Source organism: Tenrec ecaudatus, chromosome 7 (assembly GCF_050624435.1).
Source record: "Tenrec ecaudatus isolate mTenEca1 chromosome 7, mTenEca1.hap1, whole genome shotgun sequence".
Taxonomy (NCBI): Eukaryota; Metazoa; Chordata; class Mammalia; order Afrosoricida; family Tenrecidae; genus Tenrec; species Tenrec ecaudatus.
This window is the reverse complement of record NC_134536.1, coordinates 42,723,643-42,738,181: the sequence shown is the minus strand read 5'-3', so window position 1 is coordinate 42,738,181 and position 14,539 is coordinate 42,723,643. Positions and strand designations below refer to the sequence as shown.

At 40.3% G+C, this 14,539-nt stretch overlaps 1 protein-coding gene across 1 annotated transcript in view; it reads right to left on the bottom strand.

The window, feature by feature from the left end:
• THEMIS (thymocyte selection associated) overlaps nucleotides 1-14,539 on the bottom strand; it is a 223,192-nt gene that overhangs the window by 115,080 nt on the left and 93,573 nt on the right. The window contains exon 4 of the mRNA XM_075553732.1: nucleotides 4,939-5,987. Within this exon, the coding sequence (XP_075409847.1) occupies nucleotides 4,939-5,987 (1,049 nt within the window). The remainder of the gene's footprint in view (nucleotides 1-4,938; nucleotides 5,988-14,539) is intronic.

The window sequence follows — 14,539 nt, the reverse complement described above, 5'->3', positions numbered from 1 at the left end:
AGAAGTCTGCCAAATATAATCTCTGCATTAAGAAAAATAGAGACCATGTTCAGGATTCCAGTTGCAATTCTTCCTGAAACGTAACTATACATTCAGGTTTTATCTGGTTCCATGAGTTAATAAATTTGTTAAAACCAAACAACAACTAATACACTTTGTAATTTCAATTAAATAAGTTCTAACATATGTTTATTTTACTATTTAAAGTATTTATTCATCCCTCCAACTTTATGTTCTGTATCAGTTGCCTCTTAGTGCTCTGATAAATTACTACAAGCTTGATGACTTCAAGAATACAAATGTATGATTTATATTTCTGTAAGTCGGAATTTCTGGGAGTTAAGACTAAAAACAACGTGTAATAGGGCTGTAGTCCTTTCTTGTGGTTTTTGGGAAGGACCTTCAGAATACACAGGAATCAAATTGATTAAATCTGTGAGACGAGGCAAGAGAAGTTCAATATCAAGAGCCAAAACAAGATCAAGAACTTATTGTGAATAGGCCATCAATTACCAATGTGTAAGTCCAGGATAAAGTTGAAGGTAATTAAAACAAGTTCAAGAGAGCCAAAGTACAGTAAAACTTTGAGTCTATCCCACTTCAGTTTCAAGAATATATCAAGAACAGGTTTGACATATTAAACACTAATGATGAGTTGTGGCATGATGTCAAGAAAATCGTGCATGAAGAAAGAAAAAGGTCATTACAAAGACAAGAAAGAACAAATGAAAGAAAGAAAGGAAACAGCAAAGTAGATGTCAGAAGAGACTCTGCAACTTGCTCTTGGTCACAGAGAAGCTAAAACAAATGGAAGAAAGGAAGGAGCAAAAGTGAAAAACAAAACAATTCAAAGGGCGATTCAAGAAGACAAAGTAAAGTATTATAATTAAATATGGAAAGATCTACCTGGAGGTGGAAAACCAAAACAGTATAACACAATCAGCATAGCTCTGAAAGAGGTAGCACAAAATTCAAGCCTTGAGTTGCATTATTGAAAAGTTCTGAAAGCAAAATATCAAATTATGCAGAAAGCGTCAAAGGATGATGGGAGGAATGCCCAGAGCCACTGCGCCAAAACCATTTGGTCAACAATCAACCATTTCAAGAGGTAGCCTATGATCAAAATCCAGTGATACTGAAGGAAAAATTCCAAGCTACACTGAAGATATTAGTGAAAAACAAGGTCCCAGTAATCTATGGAATAGGAACGGACATGTTTCAACAATCTGATGAAGCACTGGAAGCACTCACTCATCTATGCCAGGAAATTTGGAAGAGAACTACTTGGCTAACTGACTGGAAAAGATCCATATTTAAGTTCATTCCAAAGATAGGTGAACTAAAAGAATGCTCAAACTATAGAACAATATTATTGATATGACATGCAAGTAAAATATTGCTGAATATAATTCAGAAATGGTTGCAAAAGGGAAAACTGCCAGAAACTGAAGTGGATTCAGAAAAGGATATGGCAAGAGGACTACCACTGCTGATGTTATATGGATCTTGAGTGAAAGCAGTGACTACCAGAAAGATGTTTTCTTGTGCTTTATTGGCTCTGCAAAGGCATTTGACTCTCTGGAACATAACACGCTATGGATTGAATTAAGAAGGTGGGAGCTTCAGGACACATCGTTGTGCTCACAGGCATTTTACACACGGATAAATACCGGTTGTTTTTCTAAGGCAATCTTTTCTTTCTTATTCACTGTTTGTATCTTTATCTTTGTATTTTATTCTTAACACTTTATTTTGATTTTGTTTTTCATTGTTTTTATTGGGTTTCCTAGTTTATGAAGCACAGAACGAGTGGATGCATAAAGATAATAACTAATGCAAGGATTTAAAGGGGATGTAGGAGTGGGAGTGAGAGATACGGAGGGTGACGGATTATTTGTGGTGTGAACAATGAAGGCAGGAGTGGGATCACTAGAACTTATTGTAATTACAAAACTTATTTTAAAGGCTGTTTAACCCGGTGGGGGATGGGGGTAGGGTGTTCTAAAACTGATTATGCTAATTACTGTACAATTCTTCTGAATATAATTGAATGATTAAAATTTTGAATTGTATGATATGCAGATTAGGCGCCAATAAATATGTTTTTAAAACAGAAGGATTTAAAAGGAAATTGAATGAAATGAACTTGGAGTCTTCAGTGACAAGTTCATCTATCTATCTATCTATCTATCTATCTAGAGTCGTTTTAACAAAACAAGGGAACACCACATAGCTTAAAATCAGGAAAGGTAGTTTGTAGGTTTAGATCATTGTATCACACTCATTCAATCTCTATGCCGACCAAATCATCAGAGAAGCTGGACTATCTGAAGAAGAGCACAGTAACAGGATTGGAGAAAGTAAGTTTTATCAACAACCTTCAATATGCAGATGACAGAACCTTGCTTGGTAGAAGTGGTAAGGATTTACAGCACTTACTGATGAAGATTAAGGACTACTGCCTTTCGTATGTACTATAAATCAATATAAAGAACATTAAAATCCTCACAGCTGGACCAATAGATAACATCATGATAAGTGAAGAAAAGATGAACATTGTCAAGGATTTCACTTTGCTTAGATCTCCAATTAACGTGCAGGTGAAGTGCTGCACTGAGCAGATCTGCTGTGCCAGACCGCTTAAAATACTGAAGCGCAAAGTGAGAACTAAGGTGCCCTAGACCAGGTTGTGGTATTTTCGATCAAAGCCTATGTCAGGATTTCTGGTGGTGCTAGTGGGTAAATATAGGCCTGCTAACCCAAAGGTCAGCAGTTCAAATCCACCAGTACTTCACGGGGTAAAAGTGAATTAATATGTAAAATTTGTATACTGGGAAAAAAAGTTGAAAATGAATCAATGCATTTGAATTATTGTAGTGGTGAAGAATATTAAAAGTACTGCCAGAAGAAGAAGTACAAAAGTCTTGGGAGGAGTACACCAAAATTCTCTTTAGAAGTGAAATGACTAGACTTGTCTCGCATATTCTGGACAAGTTATCAGGAAGAATCATTTTCTAGAGCAGTGGTTCTCAACTTGTGGGTTGTGAGCCCTTTGCGGGGTCAAACGACCCTTTCACAGGGGTCACTCAATTCATAACAGTACCAAATTTACAGTGATGAAGTAGCAATGAAAATAATTTTACGGTTGGGGAGTTACCATGACATGAGGAACTGTATTAAAGGGTCGCAGCATTAGGAAGTTGAGAACCACTGTCCTAGAGGAGACATCATGCTTGGTATAATAGGTCAACGAAAAGGTGGAAGACTTCAAGGAGATGGACTGACACAGTGGCTACGGCAATTGGCTGCTGCTAGACTAGACATTGGTTCATTCTGTGTACTTATGGTCACTGTGAGCCTGAGCCAACTTGATGGCAGCTGGCAGGAACGCCAGTAACCAAAAGGTTGGTAGCTACACAGAACTACTTCCAGAAGCTTACTCCCTCATCATTCTTCTGTGAAGAAAACCCAGTTCTTAACGCACTGGGTCCCCAGGCCTCTTTTCTGTGAGATTATACTCGCTGAAAACCCTATTGAGTCACATCTATTGGAAACACAAGTCACCATCACTCAGAATCTATTGATCAGCAATGGTTTCATTCACTTTTAACCTATATAATCCAAGACAATCTTCCCATCTTCAGGCCACAATCGCCATTATATCAGTAAAGATTTCAATGCCACATAAGGTGACATACTCGCAGTTCCCAGGTATTTGGCATGGCATTGTCCGGAGGCAACACGTGGAAATCCTCACTAAAAAAATGACAATTGCATCTCTTAGATCATCTAGCAAAGCGATAAAAAAATATTCTAAACAGTTGAAGCCAACGACACTCTCCACACTTCTAAATGCTTATTTATCAACATTACTAGGAAAATTTTATTTATTAGAAGCAATTCTTCAAAATGAATTGTCTTAGAAAAGGAAATTCTTCTTTGTAGGTTTCTGTTTTTCCTAAAGATGAGTTTTGTGATCTAACAGAATTTCCCCAGCATATTCAGAATGCAATCTTAGAAATGTAGAATTAAAAGTACTTCTATATCCACATATTGGAAGCCTGAGGCTGCTTCCATTCCTGAGTAGATAAACACAGCATCTCTCTTTGTTTTCCTAATTACTTTGTTTCCCCACGCTGCCAGCACAACATCTGCACAACATCCTTCCTTCCACATGCCATAGATCCACCGATGAATAAACGACCCACACGTCATGGTGTAAGGACATGATCTTTCCAGGATGCTAGCAGACAATTTTCAAAAGACCAAGACCTCAAGTAAAAATGAAGCTGAATGCCCTCAACTCTTCAGAGTGGTAATGGAGTTGTTGATGTGAGCACCACATACTGTCTGTCATTTTATCGACTTCGTTTTCCAATAGAACTGTGGAAGATAACAATTCCAAGATAGGCAGAATGTGGGCAGCTGCTCATATTCTCACACACAATTCTGCCAAGATATTTTTACATTTTTCTGCACATAAAACAGAATGAAGACATGTGTTATAGATGCATGCTACTGGTATGCTCTCAGAAGAAGAGAGTTTAATGTATGCTCATTTCCTGGATGATCTATTAAAACAATTCTACCTAGGGAAAAATGAACAGAACATCCAAAATAAAATAGATATGCTTCTAAGAAACCTTAATTACCAAAACCCATTAAAATGCCAGTTTGGGTCATCATATCTAAATGCCATTGCTGCCACTTAGAATTCATGAAAAATTTCAAGCCACATCAGCTGGTTAAGCGTCAAAACACAAAATACTGCAACAGCTTGTCGCTCTGTTGATGCTCCTCCATTGACTGTGCACCAGAAAGGCTCATTTCAAACATGGTGTGGCAGAAAGAAAAGTAATCAAAAAACAAACTTAGAGAAGACATAAACTGGCTCAAGAAAGTCACTCAAAAGGAAAGCCCACAGTACTTGAGTCTTACCTTGGGAGATTTGGGCCGATCTGCCGTCCTTTGCTCTGGCTGGCTTAGTAACGTTGACTTGGCTTCCACCAGTAAGGGATGTTTGGGAGGGAGGGGCGGGGGAAGCAAGAGAGAGCTTTCATATCTCCGCATCATATAATATTGTTCTTCAGAGATCTCTTCCACCAGAGTCCTGACGGAAGACAGTTCTGTTTCTCTAAACAAATCACTAACTAAATGAACAGTCATATTCAAGCGGCTGATAGGAATTTCCCAGCACTCACTGGGGTTGAAAAAGTCACTTACAAGTAGATAAGAGTCTGTAATATCTTCCTCCAACTGCAGACCTGCTGTGGCTGCCAAAGTATCCTCTTCAATAGAAAGATCCCTCACAGACACTTTCACGTTGAAGGGCAAGCGGAACTGTGTACAGAGCTCAGAAATTTGGTACTGTTTCTTATCATGAATCACCTCCACAAAACCTCCTTCCATGTACAAAGGCAGCAGTGTGGCCTCATAAGACTTTTTGAGGATTTTTTCACAGGCCAGAACTTTCACCGCTCTTTTTCCCTTCTCGCAGAGGACTTCGGTAGACTGCCAGTGATGCACTACAAACTGGTCTCCAGCTGACACGGATGGCAGCTCGTCGTCAGGGGGATGGAAGGCTCTGGTGGCTACCACGTGGAGAGGCTCCCTTTTGCTCTTAGCTATCTCAAGGTCATAGGCAGTTGGGAACTCCCGAGGGCGCCGCTTGAACTTGCCTTTGTAGCTCATGGGGATCAAGAAGTGCCTTTTAGGAAAATTGCTTCTAATTTCTGAAGCTAAGATTCTTGATGCCTGGTACTTTTTGTGGATCACAATGGTTTTCCCTGGCTGTAAAATGTTTCTGGGCAGCTTCTTTCCTTCTGGCCCTTCTATGACTTCAGCTACAATAGGGAACTCTTTGTTGGTCATTTCAAACAGGTCTTCTGTAGATAAGAGCTGAAGAAACCAGTCAGCTTCATACTGATCAGTAATGTCTTTGACTTCAACATCTAGGCTGGAGAGAAGGTGGACTATATCCTTTTGAACTGGGGGGGAAAAAGGATTTTTGTGCATCAGAAGTTTGCTACGAGATAGTATTATACTATTTCTTAATACCATTGGTACGTTTGATTAAAAAGCAAAGAATAAGAAAAGCAGAGATAATCAGCATATATTTCCTACATTTTATTTCTCTCCTTTTAAATGTTAAGGTGATCTACATTAAAAAAAGCAAATATGCATACAACCACTGCTTGAGTTCAGCGAGATCATTCATCAGCCCTTGAATCTCCGTGAACTTCCCCAAGATTACATTCATCTCACAGCAATCTGAGAGTAACCACTCACCTTGCTTTCCTTGATAGTTTTATCACATATAGCATCTTTGAATATACAATACACGTGCATATGCAGACACATATACAAAGGTTAAATACATATGTAAGCATATACCTTCACAAAAATATTTGCATATGCATATATGTGTATGTCCAGACAATTTATAATTCAAAATCATGTTCTTATAGCCCAGATTTGATATGCAAAATTATCTCAGAGGAGAGTTCTGATAGTTTAAATTAGACCCCACTGTATCAGGTCCAAGACTAATTCTTTATGAAAGATTATATCTTGTGTGAGAGAACAACACAGCTAATTATGGAACGTAAAATACTTAGATTTCTATGTGGAAGTGGATATGAAGATACAATCTTTTTTTCAGTCTAGAAGTTCTTCTTTCTTCCATGGATATCTCATTAACGGCTGGATAGAAAAGGAGATGATCTATGCTCATTAAAGGGCATTATCACAGAAACCCTCTGGAGCCCCAGGTGTGCTGCTAGGGTGCTTACCAATGTATCTTTGTCTAAAGAGTCACTGAGCACTAGAGTGTGCATCTTTTTCCAAGCACCTCCATTCTCTAAAGTCTTTGTTTGAGATCTAGAGGGACACTTAGAATGTTCTTCTAGAACCAGTTATCTGATTTCCATGTTCTCTGCCATAGAGAATCATGATAAATGGTCTGACATTAAAACTAAAGTTATGTTTTAATATTAACTTGGAATTTTATAATGGTTTCTATTTTCTTGACAGTTTCCCAACACAATATTTTATTGTACTCTCATTGATTCCTCATTGCTTTCCCAAATCTCCAACCATCCTGTGTCAACATTCTTTCTCCCTTGCATCCTTTTGAAAATGAACACTTTAGAAGATTTAGAAGACAGTTTTATCCTGCAAAACATTATGTGTATTATTAATTTTATATTATTAACCACTTATACAGCATCTGAAAACTATAGCTCTATAATTAGTGTCATATTCTTGGGCATGCTGTGTACCGCAGTTCTTGAAGACACAGCATGAAAAGGTATTATTTTCTGGAATGCTTTTAAAAGGAAAAAAAAAGTTGAGTACAGACCAAAGTATATAAAATTTGTGATGATCCAGTTTTTAGGAAAACAGGCTAAAAGGACAGTTTGTGCCTTTTTTATTTCATTTTTAAAGTGCAACATGTTTCAGCTTTTGAGATTATTGTCATGGACTATGCTTCACTCAAAAGTAATTTTAGAAACACCAAAATCCTGCTCATCTGAATCAAATGAACTAGACTTAAGAATTTTAATGCTACACTCACAGTTACAAAAAAGGTGGATACATCAATGGAAGAAAAGAGATATAACCTTCGGTTTATACACACAATGGAACACTATTCATTGTTAAAGAATTACGATGAATCTGTGAAATATTGCATTACATGGAGAAACCTGGAAGATATTAAGCTTGCTGAGTGAATCAGTCAATCACAAAAGAATAAGTATTATGTGAGACCACTATTATAAAATTCCACCCCCCAAAAATAATGGATTTCACACTGAAAAGAAACACTCTTTGATGGTATGGTAGTTATATAATTTCATGTCAACTTGATAGATAAGTTTAGGAATGGAGTCTAGTCTGTCAATCAGGTCACAACCAGATGATGCCTCCTTGTGGGTGTGGCCTTCTCATGAGGATTTTGGAAACTTCGTCTCTTTCTCCCTGGAAGTGGGTCACCCTTTCTCTCTGCTTCAGCTTCCTGTTAAGGACCCACACTGGGACAGCTGGGGAGCCACGTGGAAACCCAGAGCAGTGCTGAGATGCTTCCACTGGCATTGAATCCACAGATTTTTTCACCCACCAGCCTGTGATCTTCCTTCATTCGGCATCATTGCAAATACTGTCTGACTCTAAAGAGGAATTTATGGACTCCTATTGACTTATGGACTTGATCTGAACTGGCCTGGGATGCTTTTTCAATATACAGTTTCTCTTTGATATAAAGCTCCTCCTTCTTACACACAAATGCGTGTCCCTGAATTTTGTTTTTCTAGTCAACCCAGTATAACACAGATGGTGAAAAGGGTCAGAGGGCAAAGGAAGGAGGAGAAGTCATAGGCTAGAGGGTAAGTAATACACAATAAGAGGGAGGTCAGAAAAATAATGGAACAAGTGGGAAGCATTGGGAGGTTCACAAGAGTTAAAGACAATATAGTCAAATATTTTAAATTGACAATCCTATAATAGTGTTGATCAATGAATAGAAACAGACAGATACTTTGGGGAGCAAAATGGGAGTACATATACATATACCATTTATATGTATTTACATATGCAACTATATCCATGAATGTGAGAGCTTTCATAACAAAGTTATGAAAAATCTGTAGACATAGCCAAACATCTTGCAAGAACGAGCCACTCTGCCTAAGGGATCAAGCACATAGTCTTGGGGGACACCAATGTCAATTGGCATGACATAATGCTCAAAGACAATGTTCTGCATCCTAATTTGGTGAGTAGCATCTGAGGTCTTACACTCTAGTGAGCAGTCATGTAATGTGCAGCTACTGATTTCTCCCTGTCTGCAGGAAAAAAGAATGATGGAAAGAGAAAAGTATATGGAAACAATTCTTCCAATGGATCACGCAAACATCAGTTTCCACAACTCTGAGACCAGAGATTGGATGGTGTCAGCTCACCACTACCATCTGCTCTGAAAAAATCATATTAGAAGGTCCTGGATAGTGTGGGAGAAAAGCATTAAAACAAAGAAGTATCAAGTTTGGTGGTCATCAACAAAGGTAGAGCCCCAACCCTATGTCCTTTAGTCATCCTTCAATCCGACAACTGAACTCACCCAGGTGGTAGAAAAAGCAATCATCTAAAATCAAAAGAGCCTCATTTACCCAAGGATAAAGGTAAAAAGATCAGGAAAGAAGGTGAAATGGCAAGTGGAAAAAGTAGAGGAAACGGGATAGACGATTGTTCATTGAGGGGACTGCTATATATGAGTAAAAACAAAACATAAAGGCTATAGAAGGAAAAACTGACCATCTACTTTGTAAGCTTTCACCAAATTCACAAATAGATACCCACACATAACACACAAAAGAATTCGAGTACTGGCTCTATACGGGTACTTATTTCATGGTCTTATGCTATTCCTCAAGTCTAGGAACCAGGAAGAAATTGGTAGATTAGGCACTATCAAGGATTTAATGGAAAGTGACTTGATCCATCTAAACATCACTGCTCAGTAAGAGAAATTCTCATGTGTTTGGGCACCAGAGATGCTATGGGTGAGAAATAGCCATGATCTGAAAGAGGATTTTATCATTGCAGGAGAAAATGATCAGGTAAGACTACCTAACCTCTGTAGAATTTTCTGGTATCCAATTCCTCATCCATCTTTAGTACTTTCATATTTAAATGGAATGCTACCAAATTGCATCTTGACATAGTAGCAGTTCTTAACAAAGAATGGACATCCTCTCTTTAGTAGATGTTGTCTCTTATCTCTCTCGCATTTATTATTCTGTTCGTCTGTGCTGGTTTCTTTCCTGTGGTACACAGAGGAAAGCTGGTACACACGCCTCACACACACATTTGCTGGTGCGCTCTTGTTCTTTTTCTTCCTCTATCTACAGTGATCTCACACAGTTTTCTTTCTTTTAGTACTATCTCTATGCTGATGAGTATCCAATGTACATTTCTAGCCAATCATTCTCTGCACTCCAGGGGTCTATTTAAGTCCTCCACTTTTATGTCTAATATATGTATCCAAATTGACATACCACTAATTCCAGCAAGATGGAACCCAGGTAAGCAGCTCACCTTGGGAGCATCATGGTGATCAGTTAATTCACCAACTGGGAGACCAAGTGTGGGATTCAGATGAGTGAATTAACTCCTGTAGCAATCCCGAGTATTTTTTCAGCCTGGAAGGTGACCTTCCCCAGAAATCCAAATGTGCTCTGGAGACGTGGGGATATACGGCCTGGCCCCAGGGATACTCCCATCTGTGCTGTCCGCACTACTGTGGACACCACCATGTTCTCTTCCAGCTAAGCATCCCCCACTGGCATGATCATCGTACCTGGAGCCAGCCGGTTCTTTTCTCCCCACATGGTGGCAGCTCCTGCCACAGAGTGCGACACCACACTGCCATTCCTTCATGGCTCTAGCAGACACAGCTAGGCCCTGAAATTCACCCAAGACATTTACCACTCCAGGCAGCACCTTTCTCCCACACAGCAGAGAACCACTGCCACACCTGGTACCCTTTGCTGCTAGCTGGTGTCCCCAGTAGCCATAGCTAGACCCCATCCACCATCAACCCAAGGTAATTCCCACCACAAACGCCCCCACCACAGACACAGCCAGCCCACTGCTTGACTCACTGTGGTTGGAACCCCACCCTACTTACCCACTCTCTCGCCCCCACGTGGGTCCGAAATGCCTAGATTTCACTTATCTAATGACTGTGGCCTGTGCCACTGCCGCAGGAGCCCACCAACCATCCATGCAGGGCTCGAACAGCCATGAATAGAACACTTCAATACCTACAGAGTGTGTCTACAACCTTTAGCATGTAGGCAGATCACTCTTAAAGCTGTGGTCAGACCCACATGCAATCTTCCGCAGATTGTCCTTCAGAGCTGCCTGGGGCAAAGCAGTCCTCAGGTGAGTCTCTCCTAGTCAAATGATTTCTCTTCCAGGCCACCTCAACCACAAAGTTTTCCTATGTGGCAGCTGCGACCCTGTAGCTTCTTCACCAGGTACCTTCTGTCCCTGGGGGCATACACGCGGTACCGCTGTGACCGCACAGCTTCTCAGCTTGCCTGCCTCCGACACCAGGCCTTTACTACAGCACTGCCATTGCGCCTTGGTCTCTCGACCAGCTAGTGTGTGGCCCAGGAAATTACTTTTGGGATCTTCGTAAACCTGCAACTTCTCCTCCAGCCCCCTTCCGACCCTGGGATCTTACTCACAGCGCTGCAGTGGCCCCAAGGCCTCCCTGCTGGCATGACCCTGGTCCCGGCATTTACGTGTGATATTGCTGCAGCTCGTCAGCCTTTCTGTTGGCCTGACCCCAACCCCAGGGCTCACCTGTGACCCCTGTGACTTCTCTCCTGAGCAATTCCCAACCCTGGAGCTCTCCCACCAGGCAGGAACAGTCCCCCTATCAAGCCCTTCCCACTCTGGACTGCCCCAACCCTTAGTTTAGGACACCTAAGTCCTCCATCAGGCCCTCTCCCAAGTTCCACAGTTCATCCACTGGGCAACCCTTGCCCCGTGACCCCCCCAACACACAAATGGGTCCACCCCATCCCTAAGACCCCCTACCCTATGGCATCCTCAGTGCCCAAACCTGCCCAGCAGGTCCCTTAATGCCTGGCCCAGTTCCATGGTACCGCTGTAACGTGACACAGACCAGTGGCATACCGGCCAGTGCAGACCAGTCCTACGGCCACACTGCAGGCTCTCCCTGGCTCAGCCCAGGTTCATACCTACAGTTGCTGGGTCAGGCCATCTTCTTAGTAGCCCCACCACTGCGAGACACTAAACCACTGTGGCACCTCACCTACATTATAGCCTGATATGCAAACACAGTAGGCCACAGGCTGGCCCTAAAATCATTCTTAGCTATACAGAGAAAAGGTCAGTACCTCCCTCCCCCCCAGTCTTCTGGGAATATGGCGCTAAACTCCTCAAAAATGACACACAAGCAGCAGCCTACCTAAACACCCTCTACAAAAAAACAGGGGAAACAAAATGTAATCCAGGGGTAGTTCTAAACCTAATTACACTCATAGAAGAGGCAGACATTGCTCTGTCACAAAAATAAATCCCCAGAATGCTGCTTGGTGTCATACAGGATAAGAGGGAAGCAATACAAAATAAGGATGCAATGATTGAGGAGATGAAGTCCAAAATCTATGGGATGAAATCCATACACCAAAGGAAAATACAAGAGTTAAGGAGTGAGATAACAGATACAAAAAACAAGATAGCAGGCCTCACCAACAGACTACAAGAGGTGGAGAATCATACTAGCAATCTCGAGGACAACCAGGAAAACTTCAAAAATGGGAAAGACAATCAAACAAGACAAAGAGGTGGAAGAAAATCTGAGATCAATGACAAATGCTATAAATAGGATCATTTGAATAATAGGAATATCAGAATAAGACACAACACAGAAGTCAACAACTAAAGTAAGCGAGGGAATTCCCAGAAGAACATGTTCCCCCCTTAATGAATAGGAATCAGACAATCATACAGGAAGCAGAAAACACACCAATTAGACTAAATCCCAGGCGGAATTCACCAAGGCACATAATAGTTCAATTGTCCAACTTTGTGAAAAAGGAAAAACTCATAAGAACAGCTAGAAAAAAGGGCAGTCGTTTACAATGATACCCAGGTAAATATGCTCATACCTATCAGCAGATACTATGAAGAGAAGAATGTGGACTAATATCTTCTGAAAGTTAAAAGTGAACAATGCCAAACCAAGAATCCTCTATGCTGCTGAACTATTAAGATAAATAGAGAGGTAAGAGTCTTCCCGGAGAAGGAAAAACTCAAAGACTAAGTCAGAAGACAGCCAACCCTGTGGAAAATCCTTGCCGACTCACTGTGATCAGAAAACCAACATTCAATGGGTACAAATAGGATACTACCACATAGCGCAACCTGAATCTGTAAGTCAGTGTGCTGAAAACTACCACAAAGATAACATTGACTGAATGGTGAAATGAATGCAAGAATGAAACCTGCCACATAGACTCAGCACGATATTATGTGGGAAAATAGGAAAACACCCAATACAAAAGTTACGGATGACAACAAGGAATCAAGTTGGTGATAATAACTATGAATGTCAGTGGTCTGTACTCACACATTGAAAGACAAAGGCTAGAACACTGGCTCAGAAAACATAACCCAGCCATTTATTGCCTGCAAGAGACACATCATCAGCTCACAGACAAAATTAGGATAAGAATAAGAGACTGGTTAAAACTATACCAAACAGATAGCAACCAAAAAAAGCAGGGGTTGCAATCCCAATCTTGTACAAAATTGATCTCAAGCTACAAACGATACCAAGAGATAAGGATGGACACTATATAATGCTAAAAGGATTAGTAGATCAAGAACAAGTGAGCATAATAAATGTATACGCACCTGAGAGACATGCAAAATTTGACAAATTCTCCAAAAAATGAAAACAGAAATCGCAGATTCAACAATCATAGTAGGTGACTTTAATACACCGCTATCAGAGAAAGATAGGTCACCAGGAAAGAAACTCTACAAGGAAGCTACAGAACTAAATACCAAATTAGGCCACTCAACCTGGTAGGCATTTATAGAGCTCTCCATCCAAATGCAAAACAGTTCACTTTTTGGAGTGCACATGGCTCTTATTAAAAAATGGACCACATACTGGAGCACAAGTTGAGCCTCAGTAAATTCAAACACATAGAGGTCACTCAGATAACCACCACATCATAAGGCTGGCGATAAACAAAATAATGATCAAAAATCAAGAGCAAACGATTGGAGAATGAATAACAATCTTCTGTGAAATGAGTGAGTGCAGGCCTGAATTAGAGATAAATTTAAGAAGTTTTTAGAAACTAACAAAAATGAGGACACAATGCACCCAAACCTATGGGACACAGCAAAAGCAGTTATTGGTTTGTTTGATAGTGATGTATGCACATGTGCGAAAGGAGAGAGACTCCTGAGTGATACACCATTTGCAAACTAGAGCAGCATCAACAGAACAATTCCTCCAATAGAAAAAGAAAAGAAATAAAAATCAGGGCCTAGGTAAAGGGGAGGAGAGACAAGAGATCAATGCAAAAAAAAATCAATGCAGCAAAAAACTGGTTCTTTGAAAGGATTAACAGAATTGATAGACTTCTTGCAAACCTAACTAAGAATATGAAGGAGCAAATATCAATGAAGCAGACAAAATCTCAAAAGACCCTAATGAGAGTAAAAGGATAACTACAAATTACTATGAAATCTGTATTCCAATGAATCCAACAACTTGGAAGATATGAACAAATGCTGGGAAAAACAATCCCTCCTAGATTATCCCAGATAGAGTTCAAGAACCTCAGTAGACCCATAGCAATAGAAGAAATAGATACAGTTATCCAAAAAACTACCAATGAAAAAAGTTCCCAGGCCAGATGGCTTCACAGGAGAATTCTATCAAACATTCAGGGAAGAGCTGACACCCATCTTACAGAAACTATTC